This window comes from Pezoporus wallicus, unplaced genomic scaffold (genome assembly GCF_028554395.1).
Source record: "Pezoporus wallicus isolate ANWC-B61680 ecotype Strahan unplaced genomic scaffold, APGP_CSIRO_Pwel_v1 contig_5261, whole genome shotgun sequence".
In the NCBI taxonomy this organism is placed as follows: domain Eukaryota; kingdom Metazoa; phylum Chordata; class Aves; order Psittaciformes; family Psittacidae; genus Pezoporus; species Pezoporus wallicus.
The window spans coordinates 2,458,770-2,481,326 of NW_026642423.1; the positions used below are offsets into that span (position 1 = coordinate 2,458,770).

Here is a 22,557-nt window from a genome sequence, read left to right on the forward strand (position 1 = left end):
TCTAACCACTGCAAGCACCTACCAAGGGCTGGGATACATCTTCTACAATTAACCATTTTAAGCAAATTGAGAAGTAAAACACAGCAAGAAAAAACAAACCAATAAAACAAACAAAAAAAAAACATTAGCTCTACGAGAACCATGAAAAACTTAAATTAGTTCCAGAAGATTGTGTGGAACACAGGTGATAAAATTCTTTATCCCAAGGGTCCCTTTAAGTTTTAAAATCCATGCCAGAAGGAGCCGAAGAAAGAAGGAAAAAAAATAAATCTTAGGAAGACAAGCTTCCAAGTGTTGAAGGCTTACTTAAAGTCTGGATGAAAGAAACAGCTTTGATTCACATTTGCTTTTCTAGTGGCAACTCATTTTGAATAGATGCCAATAAAGATTTGCTCCCACAGAGAAGTCTCTGCTGATCACTGCTTAATTCTTGTTTCCTGCTGGAGCTTCTGTGCTGTCAAGAGTGAGAACTTATCCTCTTTCTTGGGAGGTCTGTAAGAATAATATGGAACAGCAGCACAGAAAATAAGATTGCAGGGAGCAGAAAGGACTTTCTAGCAAAACCAGATCTGTAATCAATTGATACATATTTCCACATAAGAGAACTAACATTAGGTGCTCATCAGCATTTAGGCATGAAATTAAATCTTCCCTAGAAACGCTCCTCTCTCATGGGTCTCTGTGACTGTTCTTAGAACTACTTTCTTGTGAAAAAGGAAACTTTCTTGTGTTTAAGGGAACTCTGACAGTAGCTTGACTAGTGGAGACCCGGTCTACAGCTCATTTACTAAGTTACATTAAGACAGTTGTGGCTTTTTAGCATTATGCTTGCACACACAATACACCAGCAAGAATTAATTCTACAGCTGTGACATTTACAAAAGTAAGTTTTGAAAGTCAAAGAGTCCAAAACCCTGCACTCAACTGATTCAAAGGGGAGTAGGTGAAGAGGAGGGGTTATGCCACAAACAAATAATTGAGCATGCAAAGAGCCTTGTTAACTTACAGTGGCTGTCCTGTGTTAAATGACTTCCATAGCATGAGCTCTGCCATATGGTAGCAGACTGACATACTTTTTTAGGTAAGTGTGGCTGATTCTGGTTGTACAGTTACTTGTGTCTCCAGTTTTTGCTTACTCTGTCATTCTGAACTGCTTAGCATAAGGATACCTTATCTGGTGAAATAAAATAATCTGGCAGTAACCATAATACAATAATCACCTGATGAAATAGAAGATTTGATAAAGTGTTGTAGCTGTTTTGGGGAGTCTGTTTCTGTATTTGGGTAAGACAGAAAGAGCTCTGCATTCCTAAGATGGTCCTACAGTGGTTATTCACAAAAATATAAATGCCTTTCCCTATTCTTAAGTGAACATCTTAGAGAATGTGTGTCCAAGGGTGACAATCAGCTATGACTGAAGCAAAAAAAAAAAAAAAAGGGAAATTGGAACATAACAACAGAAGTGAAGACATAACCTTGAAGCTTCTCCAGTTTCAAGATGAAGCTCCTTCTCTCAGCAGATGATAACACGCAAAGGCTTACTTATCCAATCCATATGGATCTGTAATGCCTAAAGACAGCTTCTATTTATTTCCCACTGGAAAAGGAGATTTCTGTGGTCCCTCCTCACATTCTACCTTCAGCGTTGATCCATTTCCCTCTATTATTTGTGTTTCTTTATTAAAATAAGTACAAAGTATCTTAGACTCCAGACACACAATGTATTTGGGCTTCCATAATAGAAACAAAGACCTTTAACCCTGCAAACATGAGGATGTGCATCATGCTATTAACCTGAACAGCAGCTCAATGGGAACAATCACATTAGTGATATTACCTAAATAATGTGGAACAAAGCCCATAAAGAGCACAAGATGACTAAGACCATTTTATGCCACTGAAATTTTTGATTAGATACTACCTTCTATTTCTCAGTTTCCAACCCAGTTTTTCACCAAGAATTTACTGACATGCTTCAAAGAAACTTATCCATGTTCCACTGGGACCTTCCCCAGTTTCCACTGCGTTGCAGTACCCCATGCAATTACAGAAGAAGAAGAAAGATCATGCAGCACTTTGGCTGGTTGAAGGATGTAGAATCCTTTTCACTCCAGTCCCCAAGAGATCCCATCACTGATCAGTGAAAAACTTTTTGTTTTGCTGTTTCTTCTTCATCTGTGCCCCTGCGGCTTTGCTGTCTTATGGATGCTGGTAGCAAATATACTCCCTCTCCTATGTTCATTTCTTTGGGCCAGTCTAATCTTGGAAGGCAAAAATAAAATGTTTACAAACGGTGTAACACCATGATACTTTCTGCCTCTGAGATGCACGGCAGAGGTGAAGGGAACAACCAGTATTGTCACTACACCCAGGAGAACTTGGTCCCAGTCATGACTGTAAAGAACACAGCAAGGTGACAAGCAGGTCCTGTTACTGATTGCCACAGCTCTGGATAAGGGGCAGGGACAAGCCAGGCATGATCAGGACTTTAGGCAACTCAACCAAAACATCAAAGGACTCTTTTCAACTATGGCTTTCAATCCATCCACCTCCATAATTTTGCAAGGATGCACACAGACTATGTACAAACTCTGCCACCTGGTTCTACGTAGGCAGATGAAGTATTCTCCCCTTGTACAAGTCTGCACACCCACAAGTTTTCACATTCATTGGGAATGGGAAGGCAATAAGAAATGAGGCCTAAACATTTTATTGCTGTTAAGTCAGCTCACCCTATCTTACTGTTTCTCTATTAGTTCCTCTCAAATTTTCGACCAATAACAATAAATTGGGCACAGCATGTCTATATACTTACTCCAAACCAGTGACAACCTATGGCAAGCTACCAGTATCGATAATGGTTACTGCATACATCCAGCCATTGTAAAAGTGCACTAAAAAGTCTTTCTGGTCACTCTTCCCACTGCCCAAAGCCAAACTCTCCTAGATTTCTGTCAGGGTAGCAGCTAACTATGTCGCAAAAGCACTGAATACTACACACACCAAATACTGCGCACACACACACAGAGCCTGTGAGTTTTTTCAATATTAGAAAAATGTCTGTAAGTTCCCAACTGACAAACTTAGGCCACAAATTTAATGCATGGTTCTGCTTAATAATTCCATACTGGACATGCTATGTAATATATGCAAGGAAGCAGAAAAAGATGAATTATTTACTGAGTGGCTAAAAATACCACTTCGAAAACCAGTTAAATGTCAGATATTAAAACTAAAATGAAGCTTTAAATGCTGTAACCATAGGTTAAATATTTCAGAAGTGGAGATTCAGCTTGGCTAACAAGGCAGATTTAAAATTAATATTCAAGGTAAGTCATCTTTATTATTAATGTATTGATTTAATCTGATTATTGTGCAGTTCTGCCTAAATACTCACAACAATTTTTATATGTTACTTATTATTCAAATGGAGAAGTCACAGAAGCAGATTCTATCAAGGTGAAAAGAATCCATTAAGTACGGATGGAAGTGACAGAAACATTTCAGGGTCAGAAAAAATTTAGCTTGGATCTGTCCAGTGTCATTATGGACTCAAGTGTCTGTAGCATGTAAGGACCAAGAATCACATTTCTTAGGTGTTGAGTTTTTTTCCTTCTCTGGCCCCAAAATTCAGGCCAAACCTAAGCTTTCATGGATGAGGATGCTGGGAGCTTTGTGGGAAATATAAACAACTACGGCAATTTAAGAAAGTTTAAAGTAGTATAATGCTAACAACAGTTAGAAATGGCAATGCTTGTGGCAATGCTCTGAAGGCATACAATGCACGAGTTGGCTCCAGCAGCTTTGGTTACAGCACTGGCATGGCTTCACACTGTCACCTTAAGCTAGACTGAGGTGCTAGAAGTAGCTTACCTATCAAGGGGCGACCTATGGATGCATGTTTTCTTGGTCTCTTCCAAGAGGCCCAGTGCTACTCTTTTAGGCCTTTTAACCTAAAGAAGGCAAGAGCAAGAATATTCTCCCCCAGCAGCATGTTTCCATGTTTATCAATGTCTTTTATTTAATAATCTCAAAGCGCCATGTAAGATACTGAAAATACTCAATTTTTACCACATTGACTATTTACTAAAAAGATGACACAGTACAGTTGTTAAACCCAGTATTCAAGTGATGAAAATGTCTCATATTTTGGCAGTCATTCAAATACGAAAGCATTGCTGTGACGTGCTGTGCCAACAGTGAACACAGCATCACTCAATAATACTTGAGGATAAAGCTGCCAAAGGGACTAATTTTAAAGGAAAACACCTGTGTTGGAAAACAAGGAGGGCAAAAGAGTAGCTATTACAGCAAATACTCACTTTAGAAGTTATAGTCAGCAAGCAGAATAAAATTTACCTGAACATCTACCCTCAACTACCTGGTGCTGTATGCTGTTTATAGGCGAGATAATGCATGATATGAACACAAAAATCTTATGCTTTCAGAACACTGAAATTCAGTTTCAGAAGCACCAGTTCTCAATACTTTAAGACCAGTGATGTGGCAGCATAAAAATGTAAGTTCTCAGTAAGTGCATAAAGGACCACCTTTTGAGCATTTTGTAAAGAGATGAATTTTCCTCCATAAGGAATTTCCTCCAATGAGGTTATTTTCCACCATTTTCAAATATAAACTCTAATTATTGTAATCCAAACTGCTCATAAAATTGGACCTCCTACTTAAGTTTCCAAATGTTACAAGCCTGAAGTGATTTGAAAGCCAAGAGAAGAGACAGGCCTTTAAAGGGAACCACGAAGCTATTCAAGGACAACCACCTTCAACATGCCATTAAGAATCTTTCATATAAAAGTAGGTTGCAATAAAGCCATCACAGATCAAATCTCTTTATACACACTTGCTGATAACTGCTGAAGAGGAACCGCATTTACCTTGGTCTAATGTACATGTTCTAATACTCTTTAGTACGTAAAACTACTAGTAACTTTAATCTGCTAAAGGCTACCAGGGAGATTTTTGATTCTCTGATACCAGGACAACAGGTAGACATGAAAATTTACATTTCTCCTGTTACTGCATAATTGAATATTGCCTCCTTCCTGAGGGCCACTTGTCTTGCTAACCCCACATTTTGCCATTTCCTACTAGCTTTGTACATTTAACCAGGAGGAGTGCTCCTGAACCCCAGCCACACAAATTCACTGAATGCTTGCAGGAACAGAGTAAAGCCCTAAACCAAAGCCAAGGAACAAACCTATGTAATGTCACTTTGATATACAGCAGCAATTTGTGCGTCAAGAAGTAACTGATAGTGATTATTAAACAAGCTACATTGATACTACTATTCTTTCTGCTCTCCCTGAACACATCCAGAAAGTTTTCCCATCCGGTAAGAGATTCCCTTTTCCCCATCACCATAAAACTCATCAGTGGCAGTACTTCTGAAGTTCTTTTGTTAGGTTTTACTATCTAACATTTGTATGGAAACAAGTGACTAAGCCAGAGACAAATTTTGCTCTGGGATCTACAACACTACCTGGATTTCCACTTGCGCACCAGAATTCATCTGCTGGCTCCTAAACCTGGTAACTGGAGCAACATCGCTTTGGGAGCCTGACCTTAGCTGCTGGAGGTTTAGCATCCAGAATACGCACCTTGAGTAGAGGCATGGCAGCCCGACATCGTGCAGTTTTTATGTTCTTTAGGAAATGCGATTCATCCTGAAACGAAACAAGCATGAAAGTGAAGACAGTTCTGAGCCATAGTCCAACTGCAGGCTACAGGAGAAATTCCCAGTATTTTCTGCTATCTAATATTTCAAACCTATCACCCCAGAGGATATTTCAAGCACTGGGGTAGCCATATCAAATCCTAAGTGAAAAGACAGCATGGGGAATAGCAGGCTTTCCTACATTCAAACCCACAGTGACAAGCAAACAGCACAGAAATCAAACCTTAAGGCTACGAATCTCAAATGACCAGATACAAGTGAGCAGAGGGGGCTGGAGAGGGAAGGAGAAACAGGAACATTATTTCTACCACCAATACTCATTTGCCCCTGTGTGTCCTTTAAATGAGAAAATACAGGAGGCCTATACAGTTCCACTTCCCTAAATAAGGGGTTAATGAAAATGATGAGGGGGAAAAAAAAGAAATCTAATTAGGATCCAACTGTTCTGCTGATAGGGCTCACCAGGTGGATAACAACCTCCTACTTGAGATATCACCCCCAGACAGACTTCATTTCTACTGCTGTAGCAAGGCAGAACTTAGACACAAAAAGGAGTCAGTGACCTCTAAGGGTACATTCTCATCTTTACACTTGTGGATGAGCACGTGACCATGCATGAAAAGACAACACAACTGGTTAGCCTCTCAGATACTGCCTTCTCCCTCCTGATTAACAAATAAGCTAGATTAATGTTCCCAGACATCAAAAGAAGACTGTGAGAAAAAGCAGGGAAGCTCTGCACTCAATAAGACTACTCTCATCTGTAAAAATATATACAGGGTCCAAATTTGAACACATAAACACACAGAAAGAATATCTGCCATCTCACAGTTTCAGCGCAGTAGTCCTAGAGCCCAAGTCCCTTCACTTCAAGCACCACCATATGAAAGTAATAGTTCACATTTCCGCCCTGACAGAATAGCTTGTCAGGGAGTGCGCAGCGGAAAAAAATAAAAATGGAGGGGGGAGGGAACCAATTCCTCCATAAATAGTTTGATCTCCAGAGAACTCCATCTATTCCCACATTCCCTTCTGATGCTGAGAAACAAAATGATTATTACACTCTAATTGTCATGATCTTAGGGACAGGTACATACATGTGCTGAAAACTAGACTGAGAACATCAAACACAGTAAGCTACAGATATACTTTTGGTCTCTATTGATCCAAGCTGGATTTGAAACACTAGATGTTTCGAATTTCTAGTAACAGAAATCTAGAAAAATGCACTTTATCATGACTCTATAAAAGGTTAAATAATGGATTTTAAAGTAATTTACAAAAGAAGTTATACAACTGATCAAAGAAGGCTTAATACAGATTGTCAGTGGAACACAAGCAAAGGGAGGGGTTTTTTTATGCTTTATCCACATACTTGATGTTGAGACGTTATCTGGTTTACTGGATAAACACTAACACCATCCTAAAGTCCAATCCCCTTAAAAGATATGATTCCAAGCCTACTGTATTGAAGCACCACATTAAATACCATTCTCTCCAGCAGAGGACATGCCCAAACACATTGTAATCAGAGGGGCACCATAACAATTAAAAGAGAAAACACAGCTTCAGGAATCATAAATGATTAACTCTACTAGTTATCTCAAAAGGTTTCAGGGAAACCTCCTACTTCTACTCATGAAGACAGCTATGATCGCAGCCCCAATTATGAGTCAGTTTCAGTCTCAAATAAGGCCTGCTTTACACTTTTCCACTGTACAACACAAAGGTCACCCCATTTGCAGCATACAATTAACTTCAAAATTTTAGTGTACCACTTACAATAATAACTACTTGGAAAGTGCTCTGAAGTTGCTTGTCCATCTTGCTGAGGAGGTCAAAGCTGACAATGTTGATCAAGCCTGCTGTTAGATTGTCTTTGCCAGTCACTATGACATTCGTGCTGCCTGGACTCAAGGATGGAAGCCACCTGTGAAATGCCTGGAGGAAGAGGAAAGCAATTAATTGTGTTTTGGTGCTTATGCTCTCTGTCAGGATCACAAAGCACTTCACAAAGCATTCTTAGAAATGCTTAGAACGTGGAGCCACTCCACCCACCACTAGACACAGCACAGTAAGGCTAAACAGTCTCTCCAAGGAAACAACCCTAGTAGTGGGAAGATAAAGAACAAAACTGTAAGGCCAAATCTATCTTCCATAGCTAGGAAGGCTCAAACATGCTCTTTCTTCCCTCTTCTTGAAAACCAAAATCTGATCTGTAATAGAAATTTGCATAACCTCCTGACAATGTTACCCGTTTCGCTCAGAGCCAGAGACAGTGAAAACTACTAACAGGGAAGTTCAGTTTTCCCACTAAACAGCAAACTCAGGCTGTGAAGCACAAACTTTTAAGAGGTAAACATCTCTCACTATAGTAATGTTTACTCCACAGTGAGGATGAAGTACTACTCATCCAGATTGACAAAAAATCATCCACTACCTCTCCTTAAAGCACCTATAAAAAAATACTCCAAACAAACAAAATGAAAAGGTCAAGTTGACAACACACCAGCTGCTCTATGATAGCAGCTGAAATACATGTGTCATTCAAATCAACCTCTTGAAGTGCTCCCCACACCAGAGCAAGATATCCTCCCCCAAACCCATCTGTTAGCTACTGAGCACCCACCATTTCCCTTGTTATTGTGTCCCAAATGATACCAACCTCTCTGCATCATTTGAGTTCTGCTGATGTTGCTTTGCAGAGAAAGGCTAGGGCTTCAGCAACCAGGATCTGCTTCCCTTTAGGAAAATGTATCCAAGTGGTGATGAGAAATGGCATCTCTGCCTCTAGGCCCTTCACTTGTGGAAGTCCCCCAAGTATCATTCTTCTCCTCTGTTCAGTAACCACATGCAGCAGCCAGAGGAGTTAAATGTGAGCTTCTCACATTTCTCAGTATGTGAGAAACTAACAATTAACTTTCCTTCACCACTTATGAAAAGCACCACAACAAAAAATGGACCAACAAGTGGACAAAGTTAGATCCCAACCAAAAACTATGTGACTAACACTAAGCCAAAACTTAAAGACAAATCTGGCAGCAACAGGGAAGTATATGAAAGCTCCTAGCTGTACTGACCTCTCCTTTTATGAAGGCACATGACTAGTTCACACCATAAAAGTGACCCTGTATTTATTACTTGATGTTGACCTCTGTCCACAAGAAGTGCTTTGAAATTGTTCTGAACATTAATTATTCAAGTTCCATTGCCAAACTCAAAATGTGCATGGCTGCAGTACTTCTCATCCAGAGTATCTGAAATGGTCCTGCCAGCTTCCTATGGGCTCCCAGCAGCCTGAGCCTGGAAAGCCAAAATAAAATGCTAACAACTCTGAGATTAAGACAATTTCTGGCAATTCACCTCCAGAGACACCACAAAACCTTCTACTATTATAGTAAAACACAGGTGTACAACAATGGACAGAGTAGACAATAATAAACTCCACCTTCTTCCACTGTCTGTGACACACTTGAATTAGACTTGCACCTTTTACTTTCACACAACGCAACACAACTCATTCTAAAGCAAACATTCTAACAAAACATCTCCTACAACAGCCTCCTGGGAGTAGGGGAAGGAAGCACTCAAAGAAAGAAAAAAAAAAAATAACAACAAACCACCCCACCTCATATTGCTTAATTGAAGGACACCACAGTTTAGCTGGCAGGTGCCCAGTACTTCAGGAAGCCAGGGCCCAGTTTGTTACCAGTAGGTATCCCACAGAAGCCTTGAATTTACATGTTGACCCAGAGGTCTACAAGCCTATGAAATATCAAACATGATAAGCATCACTTCTTTGTTCAGAAAACAATTTTCTTTTCCCGTTGCCCAACATTTTGTTGCACTACTGGATATAAAAACAAACACTAAGATGCTCTAACAACCTGCTACAGCACAAAACCAGCAAATCCCAATCAATACACTTCTCATCAATGCAACATTCCAGGGAAAGCTAAACTCCCAACCCTTCTTGCTCAGGCATGAAATTATTGACCTAGAACCTCTGGCTCACCTTTTTCTCCCATAGCGAACATCTCACTAGCCTATGGCAGCTCAACAGTCTCAGTGTAAAAGTCATCACAATACTTTATTTCAAGATATATTTCCCAACTATGCAAGCTTTCTTGGGCTTCTGATTTTTAATAAAGGACTCAGAGGAGTCAGCAGCACACAGTGGACAAGTCAAAAGATATTATGACAGACACTTAATGATGGTGAGAATGGAGCCTCTTAAACAAAGTGGAGAATCCCAGCATCTGGGCTTCTGTTCCAGCCAAGGGACTGGCAAATACTGCTATGAAGGACTTGAACAATTCTCTACAACAGAGAATTGTTTGAATGCAATTACTGTCTTTGGCACTGGTGAGTAGAACACCCCATTAGAGCCAGCTGACTTGCAGGGAGCAAAGTTAACAGAGGGTCAGGGAGATACTTTCCCTAGATGTCCCTCTTTCCAGCAGATCATCTGGACCACAAAACGAAAATCAGCCAATAAAATCAAATATGCTTATACCATACAGTCACTGCCATGCAATTCCCCTCTCCCCCTCTTAACACACATCTTTTTAAAATTTTAACTTACACAGAATGCAACACAGCACAACCATCACACATGCTCTCTAGCAGCCACCTGCACATGCTCAAGTTCACAGTACCTCTGCCCATGTAAACCTCACAGAAGAAGGAGTCACCACCAGCAAGGGCCATTCCTTCTGGTAATACGCAGCAATGCAGATTGCCTGGACAGTCTTGCCCAAGCCCATGTCATCCGCAATAAGTAAACGTCCGTTTCTTAAAATTGCAAAGCTGGGGAAAAGAGAGAGAGGAATTAAGTAAGAGTCAAGAACTGGATTACTATGTGTCATGGCAGCCAAGATGAGCACAACTCCACCAAGCTTATAATGCGGATCACCTGGAAGTGATCTGGGTTCTTCAGTAAACCTGGAGCCCTTCCCTTTGTCTTAACACAAGTGAGCAATTCTCACAAACCTTTCAAACTTGAAAGCTCTTCAGCAGTGGTTCAACCCAATCTTTAGAGACTTTGATTTCATGAGTAGCCATCTCAAGACCTAGAGTTATTTAAAACACATTCTTTCCACGATATTACTCAAATCCTGTCCCAGAGCTCATCCTGGCTGAGCTAAGAAAATATTAGTAACAGTGCCCTTTTAACATCAGTAAGTACAGGCTTTCATGGATTGCATCTTGAAGTCAACAACTAATGACCATATGTGATGGGGACAGAGCCATTTAAAAGTTTATCTCTACATACAATTAGCCACTTTAAATCTTCCAGTGCCTGGGTCCCATTTGCTGGCACTTTCCCATGTGCAGTTATTATTCAAAAAACAACAACAAGAGATGTACTTTGAAAAAAAAAAACACAACAAAACCAAACAAAAAACGGTGACCTTAAAACATAAAAAAATCATATGACAATTAGGCACACACTGATTCACCAGAGGGAGATCAGAAATGTATCATTTGAACAATTTTATGAGACTAACAAAATGACTCACGATAAAGAATTCTAGGTAGAAACAGAATAGATGTGTCACTCAAAATAAATCCACAACACCACCCCAACAAAACAAACCATACCACACCGAATAACCAAGAGCCCTGAGCAACAGAGCGTAACAGCCCAAGACTCTGAGGTAATGCTGAACCCTCCATAGAAGATAATGCAGTCTGGGTACCAATATAGAGTACACCATTCTAGGCAAGGACTAGCTCTTAATAGCATGCAAAAAGGACATACTTCACACCTTCCCGTTGAAAGGGCATGAGGCTCTTCACAATTCTGGAGTCCACTACTGAAAGGTCAGCATCAGGAATGTCTGTCTGTGATGTAGTTCTCTGTATCTGAGCAGCAAAGGTCTGTATCACTGCCTCTGGCAGCGGCTCCACTTCTACTGACGCAAGGCTCTGTAACACTTCCACTGCAAAGAACAGAACATTTTATTATCAGAAAGGGGCAACATACGCACAACTTACATTATGGATGTTAGGGAACACCCTCAGCCTCATTAACAATTATTATTTCCTATCCTGAAACAGCTCAAGAAAGTACTGCATCATGCACAGGTGTTGACCTGACCTCTTCCCTAAAGTCTATTTCAGAGCCACATGATGAATCACATCTCCTCCCCTCATATTTAGACTTGGTTATAAAAAAATCCCAAACCCTGAGTCTGATGCCATCATTCAGAGATGATTGCTACTAATATAGCTGGAGCTGGATTATTCACACTGAGTGCAGCTTAGGGCACACTATACTGATAAATAAAAGTACTGATTTGAACAAAAGAACTCCTGAAGCCTAGAAAGCAGGGGCATCTTTATCCTGACCTTGGGATTATGCATTAAACACCTATGAGGTCTCCACTGTCTCTGAGTGATCAGGATTGACCCGAGACACAGTTACCTAAAGAATATCATACAACTTCAGCTCTGAAAACTCTCTTCTCAAATTCACACAGGTTTGGTGCCGTCTCCACTTTATGACCCCTCTTTTACCACATTTGGATAAGGAAACAGGAAGCACCTCAAGACTCAGAGAAACTGCTCCTGTACCACCATCAGCAGCACTTTGACAGCCATCCTTCAGGGACAGAGTACCAATAGCAACTCCCTGCTGAGCTATTATCCACTGCTGTTCTCTTGGACTGGAGTAGCTTGCAAGCCAGAACCAGCCCATAGGCAGTCACTTGAGTCCCTCACCACCACTGTTGTTTCAGCCATGGAGCCTCTCAGTTTTATCTACAGCATAAAGCTTTCCCAATCAAACTAAAGAAATCCCCAGCCTCCATTATGCAAAGACCTTGGGCCTTCATCTTTTCAACCCATGCATCACAACAAGCAGAGCGTCAGAGCAACTCTCCTTCTAGACAACCTTATTTCAGTCCCCTCCAGCCACCTATATCCCATCCTAGAAAGATGAAAGTATTTCTTTTTAATCCAACAACAAATTTTATGAAAACAAATACCAGTTTAAAACATGCAGTGATCTGGGATGAGGAAAACATGTTTAGCAATCAATCTTTGACCACTGACTGAGAAATAAGAGACACCTCTACACTAGGAACCCAAATACAAGTGCACAGATCCTTTACTGCAGGAAGCTACTCTTTTTTTTTTTTTTAGTGGTTGGTTTGTGTAAGAAGTCAGAAAGACATAAAACAACTCTTTGCAAAAATAACTGAAACAAGAATTCACTATACCAGCAGTAAATGCACCTCCAGAATCCAGTTAAGTATTTTTATTTCAGCTATCTCCAAGAGGAAAGCAGCAGGATGGAGCCCTGCCATATGAAAGGGGAAAGCAGTTCCAAGAAATATCCATATGAAAAGATTTCCATTTGTGGCTGGGCAACAACCAAACTTTTTAAACTCTCCAGTTTAATTTATACTTCCTCAATAGCAGGAATTCTCTCCACCCAAAGTGCAGCACAAACTTGTTATTACACTCACAGACTGAGCTATGTGTTAGCATAATTGCTACAATTTGTTCACTGATAATTCTGTTGCTATTGTTCTGTACATGAGCTGGGAGAGTGATTAAGATGTATCTGCCACCAGCATGATTCATCCCACAGACATTTTTTACTGAAGTGACCTTTACATAAAGATGACTGAGCAACTAGGCAGAGACATTAACCTCCACAAACAGTTACCAGCCAACATATCTCTCTGCTGGAAATGGCAACCAGCCTTTAAAAAATTCTTTTATTTTGATGTAGGTAAACAAACAGGCACAAAGCAAATGCTGTTCCTCAAAAAGGCATGTGCCAGAAGCCTCAAATGCCCTCACAAATTACACCCTGCAAGAAGATTTATGATTTTTTTTTCTTTCCTCAAATCTTTAGGATTCTGAATACTTCATATGATGTGTATGTATACAACTGCCAGCCAGCATGGCTGAGAGAGTGACAGACTGGGAGATGATGGTTTTGTTCATACTGCCTACCACGTGCTACATGATCAGGCCCTATGGACACAAAAGGCACTTATAGCAAATTGTGAGAGATTAGCAGCTCTCACAAAAATCAGAGTCTGTCAGCATCCCAATCCTGGAGTTTCCCAATAGCCTCCACCAAAACACACTCGCATGTTTTCAAGATCTGGCATTCCTACAAGGCCCTGCATTACACGCATCATAGGAGCATGCAGATATTCAATTATTAAATGCACTCCAGTATCCTGTGGATGCAGGAGCTCATGCTAGAGGAAAACTCCTCTGAGCAGCAGCATTTCAGCTCTGTAACACTTAAAAAGTGTGACATGTCAGCACCTTTCTTATTATCTGCCTGAAGCTTACCCCAATCAAATTCCACAGCCACACAGCTTCACACGAGTACCAAGACAAAACACAGAAGGTCAAGTGGGTTGATATATAACAATTATAATACTTAGGACTTGCATAATGCTATTTATCTCAAAGCACTCCGTAAATGTAGCTAAACATAAACTAAGAAGCAGATGTACTAGGAGCATGCTGCTGAGACTGGATTATTCCTCAAAGTGGCATCCATTATCAAAAACCAAAAAACAAAACCCAACCAAACAAAAAAATCAACCAAACACAACAAACCACAGCTCTTCATTTTAGATCTGTGAGTCAGTTTCACGAGCATTACATAGATGCATAAAGGCAGGCGTCTAATGGTCAACTTCGATCAAGAAATGAATGTTGTAGCAACACTATATGCTTAAGATGCACATGCAGGGGAAAATACAATGCTTTTTAAAAAAAATTTTTTTGCTAAGCTTCCTTTTAAGCATCCCTCAACCAGCTACAAATAAATCTGGATTTCTATGAAATATGAAATTTGAAATATGAAATATTAAAATCTGCTTCAAGATGAAGGCCTCTGCTTCAAGCAGATCTGCACACTTCTGCAAGAGAAACAAGCAGCTCTTCTTATTTTGCTTAGAATCAACTCAGCTATGGAAGCAACCTGAATTCTAACCTGCCTTGTGCATCAATTAAAAACGTAACAGTTGTGTGCTGCCTGCAAAGCCATTACTACCAGCTGTAACATAGGAGGCTGAACAGAATCAGCCAGACAGCAACTAGACTTGTAACTGTGGATGAGCTGGCTGTTACAGAAATCATTTGATTTGAAAATCTAGCACTCTGACCTGAAACACAAAATGTGCTGTGAAATGAAACAGCACAATACCATCCAAACTGCTTAAAGAACTGGAAGTAAGACAGCCTGCTATGTGTTTGTTTTCTAAGCAAGGGGTGCCTGTGCCAGTTTATGAACTGATACACACACAAAAGGGAGTAATGCAGGCTGGCACTGAGGCTAAGGACAGTAAAGCTAAAAAAAAGAATTTCTGTAAGGACAGGAAGGCTTGGCAGCCACCACACTGACCTCTTCAAATTTGGCAAATGGGAACAGAGGAATCCATTTTGCTGCACCTCCTTAGCTCAAATAGAGCTGCTGTATAAATTATAATAATAACTTTGTGATAGCAAATACATCCATGAGCTCTAAAAAACAGCACAGGAATTCAGTGCAGAATCTGACAAAACAGAGCCATCTTCCCAATGGTTCCCTAAAGGACTGCCATGAATAACACACATTTATAAAATTTTGAGTCTGGACAAACAGTATAAATGTCTGACAAAACAGGAAGATACCTGCTTCACAGTTTGTTAGCAAATTATCTCCCCACAGTGAAAAGGCTTAGCCTGAGAAATGAAGTTAGGATTAATTTGCCTCCCCAGAAAATAGCCCTAGCCAGGAAAATGCAGCTACTCACTTAGTCTGGGATAGTCCTCCAGCAGGAAATTCCACTTTTTGGTGTTGATATCTGCAATAGTTACAAACACTGTCATAAGTCTTTTTGAAAAGACTGAATTCTTTGTCCCTAAGAACATGGCTATCCATCTATATCCTCTGCATTTCAGAACTGCTTTAAAAGAATTTTTACTTATCCAGCAATCAATTCTCCTCTGTTTTACATTAAGCAGTTTGAAGTACAATTAAAAGCATGAGCACACATCTAGAAGTGGTGGTATCACCAGAGCAAGCCAAGGTCAGCTCCCCTAATGAACCTTTGCAAAAAGCACCTGCCCAAGGATTCTGGCAACCACTTTCTTTTTACTGCAAGAAAGGATGAAGAATGTGTGTGAAGGTTCTTATTTGTCAACCAATAAACTTTAGCTTCTGTGAGTAACACCACTGCTTTCAATTTTACCTCTGTATCTTACAAAGGATGTGCTCAGGATGGTACAGAGGAAATTCACCAATTCATCAATACCCAAAATGTAACTTGAAGACTTGTCTGGCAGGTTTATTCCTGGGAAGCACCTGCCTACAACTTCCAGGGAAGGCAGACTGAATTCAGTCAGCTAAAGACACAGTGAGCCAGCTGGGGCCCTGCCCAAACAAGAGCCTGAGGGTTTGTTCCCCATGCTGTCACTGACCTGCTGTGACACTGTACATGTCATCTCATTACTCTGTGCCTCAATTCCCACATTGCAAGTGGAAAAAAAATGGTATTTCCCATTGAAATCTGAATGCCAACAGTTCCACTTGCCCCAAAAACATCAGTAAAGCTGCTGGTAAACTGGATCTGCTCAGGCAGTCACAGTCATTATATATCACAGAAAAAAAAATATAGGAATGTCAAACTGCATTTGATGATAAAGACAAGAACTTATGCATGGTCTTCATACTTCTGGCAAATTATCAGCACATCCAGCTTCAACAGTAAATATAATTGTGCTGAGTCCTGAAGTATCACTTTGGCCCAGAAGAGTACATGTTCTGCCATAGAGTGCAGAACACAGATATAGCACTATGCCATAACTATGGGAGCTCAAAATCTTCACCAAAGCACAACCTCTTATGTTCTTTTAGAGGGATGTACTCTTATAATCTCTCCTCTGAAGTGTTCACAGCATTCCAAAAGCAGCCCAAACAATGTAATTAGAATAAAGCAGAAACAACAGAGACTCACTATAATTTCTTGAACCCATTTGCTTGAACACTCCAATTACTTCTGCAGAATACCCAATATCAACCTCAAACCGCAAGCGAGAGATCAGCACACACTTCCCTTTGACACAGGCTGAGGGTTTCTTCCAGTTCTTACACATCTTCAAGAGGGATTTCAGATCAATCCTATTGCCAGCAAAACAAGAGCCTGATGCCAAGCCAACTGCATTTTCTCTTTCCAGTGGTGCCAGAATTACTGACGAAAGTTGACTTGCTGCTTCCACTAGGGAGAAAAACACGAGATAAGAGAAAAGAATTAATAATGAAGAACACTGATGAACTAAGGATGCACAGGATGGTTTGGGAAGATAAAAGACAGGAGGATGACAAACAAATCATGTATCTTCAAGTTTAAAAGGCATGATGATTCCCCTGCTTTCACTCACAGGGCTAAGGACTAGAGAGTGATGGCCTGGAGGAGCAGGTTGATGGGATTTTCCACAGAGAATACAGCAGGGGCAGAAAGCATATGTGACAGTAGGTGAACAAGGGCCTATCCAGCACTGTCACTGTATTAGGCTCCCTACTGGCATTTCCAAAAATGTGGCTTATTGGGGCAGAGGAAGCAATCTGCAGATTTACATGAGCAGTAAATTACACACAGCCACACAGCATTTTCACTTATGAAGTCACAGGGATAGGGGCATGGTGATCAATAGTATGTGCCTTAAAAGATGGAAGCTTACTTCTGCAAACAGCAAAGGAGAAAGATCTAAAAATATTTGCCTCCTGCCTTATGTCAGTGTCTGATATGCAACCTCATCTAGGAGGGCTGCTGTTATGTTCACAATCCTTTAGGAAGGATATCAGGAAGGAATCTAGTCCAAACCCCTAAAACTCCTTCATTATAATTAAAGTCCATAACGCTTTATTCTACTGTGTCTTAGAGTTAGACTTTTACTTCCTCCCAACCATCTGTCCTCCAATCTTACTGCTGACTAGCAACAGCCTCTGTCATGATGCTGGGGCATGGGGAGAGAGGGGACACAGCATTTTACAGCTATTAGCCTGAAACCACAGCTATCCACACTAGTAAACATTCCACTTCTTGCTGTGTTCCTCTGCCAGTCTACACACATATGTTGTCTTTATTATTACAGCCAAACTGTGATGGTTAAGAACATTTTTTTTTTCTCATATTTTTACAGCATCAAACAATGAAATTCATCCCCAAGACTCCAACTCACAGGTACTACAGTAAAACAAAGATTCATTAACATCTCTAGTCCATTAGACTCAAAAGCAAAGGGCCCCTAAGCACATGTATTTGTAGAGAGAAGCAATCTTCCCTATTAGGTAGCTTTTTAGCACAAATCCAGTCCTTTCAGCATTAAGCTGCACATCATGACCCACTCTGCTTATTTTTAAATAGTCCAGCTTACTGATACGCAACAAAAACATACAAAATCTAAGTTCAGCGTTAAGATTTAAAAAGGGAAAAAAAAGGAAGAAATAATTTCAGACACTTTCTTCCTAATCAAAAATAAATAAATAAACCATTTGGACTTAAGTCAACTTTATTTTAAAATAATAACTGACTTCCAGAATAAACACAAGCATTTGAGATTTATATTCCAAAGAAAAAAATTAAAAAATTAAAGTGAAACTAACTTTTAAAGTAGAGGACTAGGAAGCCACCAATTTATACTCTCTACTCCCACTGCATGAAGCAAAAGATTTTAGATGTGATGTAGTATTACATAGTTAGATCTCACCTCTACAACAAATACTGGAATTGTAAAAAAACAAAAAACAAAAAACAAACCAAACAAAAAAAAAACATAAAAACCAAACAAAAAAAAAACCAAACTTTTTTTACTCTTTTATTTCAACATCATTTTCTAAGTTTGACTGCATGTTTAATTATTTATAGTACAAAGAAATAAATGTAGTACAGGATAACACTATTCAGAAGAATAAAATTAACTGTAGGAACCTTTAAAATAATTGTTTTTACACTTACAAGTCTTCAAACCAAGGCCCTTTTAAGTCAGTTCCTTTTTTTCAGGGTATTTTTCTCCTGATACCATTGCCCAATGATGATCAGATACTGCCTTCACTTGTCAACGTGAACTTTCCAGAAAGAACTCATATTTGATAGCTTTAAGGAAAACCCCTGATTTCTAAAAAACATCCTCTTCTCTTGCAAGCTCCTTGGTGCAGAGACTCTGCTCTCATCTGTACTTGATACACTTCAAGCAAACCAGCAGCACTTAAATTATAAATGTGTGGCAACCCACATGGGAAGCTAAAATACCAGCACTCAACTGTGGGTTTTTCAAAGTGCTCAACTCAGGCCTAATTCTGTTCCCACTGAAATCAATAGTGATTTATCACTCACTTCAATACAATATGCTTTTGAAAAGCTTACCTGAAGTGTTTGCCTTTATCATCTCTCAGTCTTTCCAGAACAAAATGACAGGAGAGAAAGAAAAGACCATACTTGGTATGCCAGAAAAAGGCAAATCCATTCTCAGACTCACTCAAAGCCCTAAGAAATTAACTCTTTTTCCTTTTCTGCCACCCAAATTAACAGGAAAATAAGTCTGTTGTGTGGTTTGTTTGGGTTTTGTTTTGTTTTGAAAAATAAATAAAAAGAGCTCTTTAGAAAGAAAACACACGAACAGACCTAGAAATTAAGCAAGTAGAACACAGTTCTCAATACATATTCCTATGAAGTATGTGCACAGTAAATATTTTTCCTACAATCAGGCTTGGTGGACGCTGGAAAATTCAGCAACATCAGAAAAAGTTAATATATATTATGTGAAAAATTAAGTTATTTCTAATCAATACAAAGTGTCAGAAAAATGTTATGAGCTAGATGCCTAACAGATAGGCATTATGTTTGAGTAGCACTGGTTTTGTTACTCCAGACAATAACAAAACTAATTGATAATTATGGAAGACAGTGGAAGGGGGTCAAGATTTGGATTCTTTTTTATCATTTACTTACTGAAACTGCTGTAATCTTTCAGGCTGAAATTCCATTTTTTCATATCAGGATCTAAAATAGGGCAGAATACAAATCATGTGTAGCAGGAAAAACAACATGGTGGTGTGAAACACTCATGAGAGGTAAGACAGAATTCAAGCTACTCATGCAAGCTTTTTTTATACACATCTGAAAAACAGTATGCTCAAGTTTACAGATACATGACACCAAAAAAAGCCATAGGGAATATCAATACTAAACCAAGAAGAATCAGCAGCCATTCACAGCAGCAGCAACACATGGGAGAAACAAAAGTGGAATACAACAAATAAAGGCAGTGAGAAAAGACCAGAAGCAAGCCGAAAGGTGGAGACTCCACTGCTCTCAGTAACCCAGCTAACAGAATCACCTCATCAACTCTAAATTTCAGCTGTAGTGACTCATTTTCTCATATCAATTTATGACAACTTCTTTTGCTCCCAAAGGCTCCAAGCAGCTACTGTCACTACACTTCTTAGAGCACTGTTCATAAAGCAGGGCCTCTTAACCTCTTGGCTAAATCCAAGCGCAAGCTATATATGCCCAGAATTTCTTTCCAATTTCAGCTGTCTTTACTTTTCCAATCCTCATTTAATACCACATATTTTACCACAGCAATAGCTACACTTCTAAGAGCATATAGCAATTACAGTTCCAGCAGATGCTGAAACTTCAATCCCATGTAAATGGAGATAACAGTTCAGGTTGGAAAAGACCTTAAGATCATCTATAGTTCAAATCCCCCTGCCAAGGGCAGGGACATCAGATAACAGCAAACAACCAATTCTTACCGTAGCTTTTGCTTGGTATCTTCTTAAACACTGCCATAAGTTCAGCATTATACCCTATTTCAACCTGAAATCGGTCTTCCCCATATTTCACGCATTTTCCTCTTGTAACACTATTTCCTTTCTTGCAAGAGGCAGCTTCAAAGGTAGAGCCTGCACTGATACAGTTGGTCAGCTTCTGCATCCTACCTCCTTCCCCTTCTCTTTCCTTTGGTCTCCTTATCAGCATTTCTGTATCACTCGGGTTGGCACTGCTTGGTGGTGTAATGTATTTTATGGCAGATTTTTTCTGACTCTGTAAATCTTTACTACCATCAGGGTGCCTGTTATCAATTAATATGGGATGAGATGATTCCATAGGGGTTTTGAAAGCTGGGTAGCATTTGGGCTGCTGGAATGTACCAAGATTAATTAAAGCTTGTTGTCCATGTTCCTGACCATCAGCATCCACATAATGTTTATGGGAATAACTCAGAGAATTTGCGATCGTTGTAGGCTTAATGCCACTTGCTTGTTCCGAGTTCTCTGAACAATTCTTTTGTTGCTCTCCATGCGAACCAGCCATCTGTTGGTTTGCAGTGTAATGATTATAATCTTTCTGAAGACTGCTCTTCTGCTCCACTGGACTGTTTGGATTCTGTTTGTGCTGGCTAATGAATCTGACATGATTGTTCTCTTCCTTCAAGCTTCCCTGATGGCCTGGACTCTGTTCTTTCACCCGAGGTCCAGCGACACCCACATGCCCACCTCTGTGGGCTGCCAACCTCTCTGCTCTCCTAGCCAAAGCCAGTTGGCGGTTCTCTTCAATTCTTCTCTTTTGTTCCTCTGTAAGGCCTGATGACATCTTCAACAATTTAAACAATAAATTTGAATCAAAACTGCATCAGGAATTAATCACAGTCACATGTGTCTGTAAAACACAGTAAAAAGAGACAGGAAGTTTCAACTGTGTTCCCCACAAAAACAGTTATTGTGTTGATAACTAAGTATTATTAGCGACTATTACAGTAACTGATCCTACACAAAAACCCAGTAGTACAGCAAAGCTGTCAGACCAATGCTGAGCCATTGTCAGCAAGCAGATGCTGACAGCCACTGCTGGGGCTTTGCATGACAGTTCCATGTAGATAAAACATACAGAAAAAGGAGAAAATCCCTGGTCTGCTACAGTTCTGAGCATGCTTCTCTGCAAATCCCAGCAGAACTGGTAAAATAGCCAAGGCACTGGGACACCCTGTAACACAGGACCAGCCCTGCAAAGAGATGAAAGCAAAGCAATACATTTCTGTACAGCCTTGTGTGGAAGTGTTTCATATTTCTGGTACCTAAAAGCAAAGATGGGGAAAAATCTTGTCTTTCCTGATCACCTTCCAGTTTGTGGGCATCTCACAATGCATAGCAAATACATACTGAACCCAAAGTGCAGAATCAGCTGCTGCCTTGAGAACCGGCCACTCACAGACCAAAGTCATTCTGATTAACAGCGAGGACCTGGCTCCCACCACCTCTCCCAGGAGCTGCCCTCACTCCATCTACTTCCGGCTCCATGCCCCAAGCGGCTGCTCACTTTGCAGCACTAAAACCTATTTTCCTCATCACCCTATAAGAAGTGAGGCTAACCCCTTGCCCCGCTCCTTTACCAGGCACCCGGCTCCCCTATCCAAAACTGCACTGAGGTCCCGGTCCCAGCCCCCGCCCCGCAGGCTGAGGCCCCCACAATCCTCAAGCACCGCCGCTACCGCACCACACTGAGGCCAGGGTCCACGCCCGCTCCCTCCTGTCCCCCGGGAGCTCCACTACAGCCCCGCGCTGGGCGCAGCCCCGGCCGGGCCGCTTCCCCCCTCCAAAACCCGCGCAACCCACCGGCTGGCAGAGGCCAGGATGGCAGCCGCACAGACTACAACTCCCAGCAGAACTCGCACTCCCGCCCGGCGGCGCCAAGCAGCCGCAGAGTGCGGCATACCGAGAACTGAGATGCCACGCGCGGGGCGCTGGGGCCGCTGGGAAATGTAGTCTTCCCCTCCCGGCGCCATCTTAGGGGCTCTGGGAACCTACCCGCCACGCCCTCATCGAGGTTCGGGTCAAG

At 40.7% G+C, this 22,557-nt stretch overlaps 1 protein-coding gene across 1 annotated transcript in view; it reads right to left on the bottom strand.

The window, feature by feature from the left end:
* The window catches only part of SMARCAL1 (SWI/SNF related, matrix associated, actin dependent regulator of chromatin, subfamily a like 1), a 40,867-nt gene extending 19,469 nt beyond the window's left edge, over positions 1–21,398 (bottom strand). Inside the window, exons 1-8 of the mRNA XM_057430146.1 lie at positions 20,475–21,398; positions 19,666–19,716; positions 16,672–16,932; positions 15,469–15,519; positions 11,457–11,637; positions 10,351–10,501; positions 7,475–7,633; positions 5,616–5,681 (exon numbers count right to left, since the gene is read on the bottom strand). Coding sequence (XP_057286129.1) covers positions 5,616–5,681; positions 7,475–7,633; positions 10,351–10,501; positions 11,457–11,637; positions 15,469–15,519; positions 16,672–16,932; positions 19,666–19,716; positions 20,475–21,315 — 1,761 coding nt within the window. The 5' untranslated portion in view covers positions 21,316–21,398. The remainder of the gene's footprint in view (positions 1–5,615; positions 5,682–7,474; positions 7,634–10,350; positions 10,502–11,456; positions 11,638–15,468; positions 15,520–16,671; positions 16,933–19,665; positions 19,717–20,474) is intronic.
* Between the last annotated feature and the right edge of the window lie 1,159 nt (positions 21,399–22,557).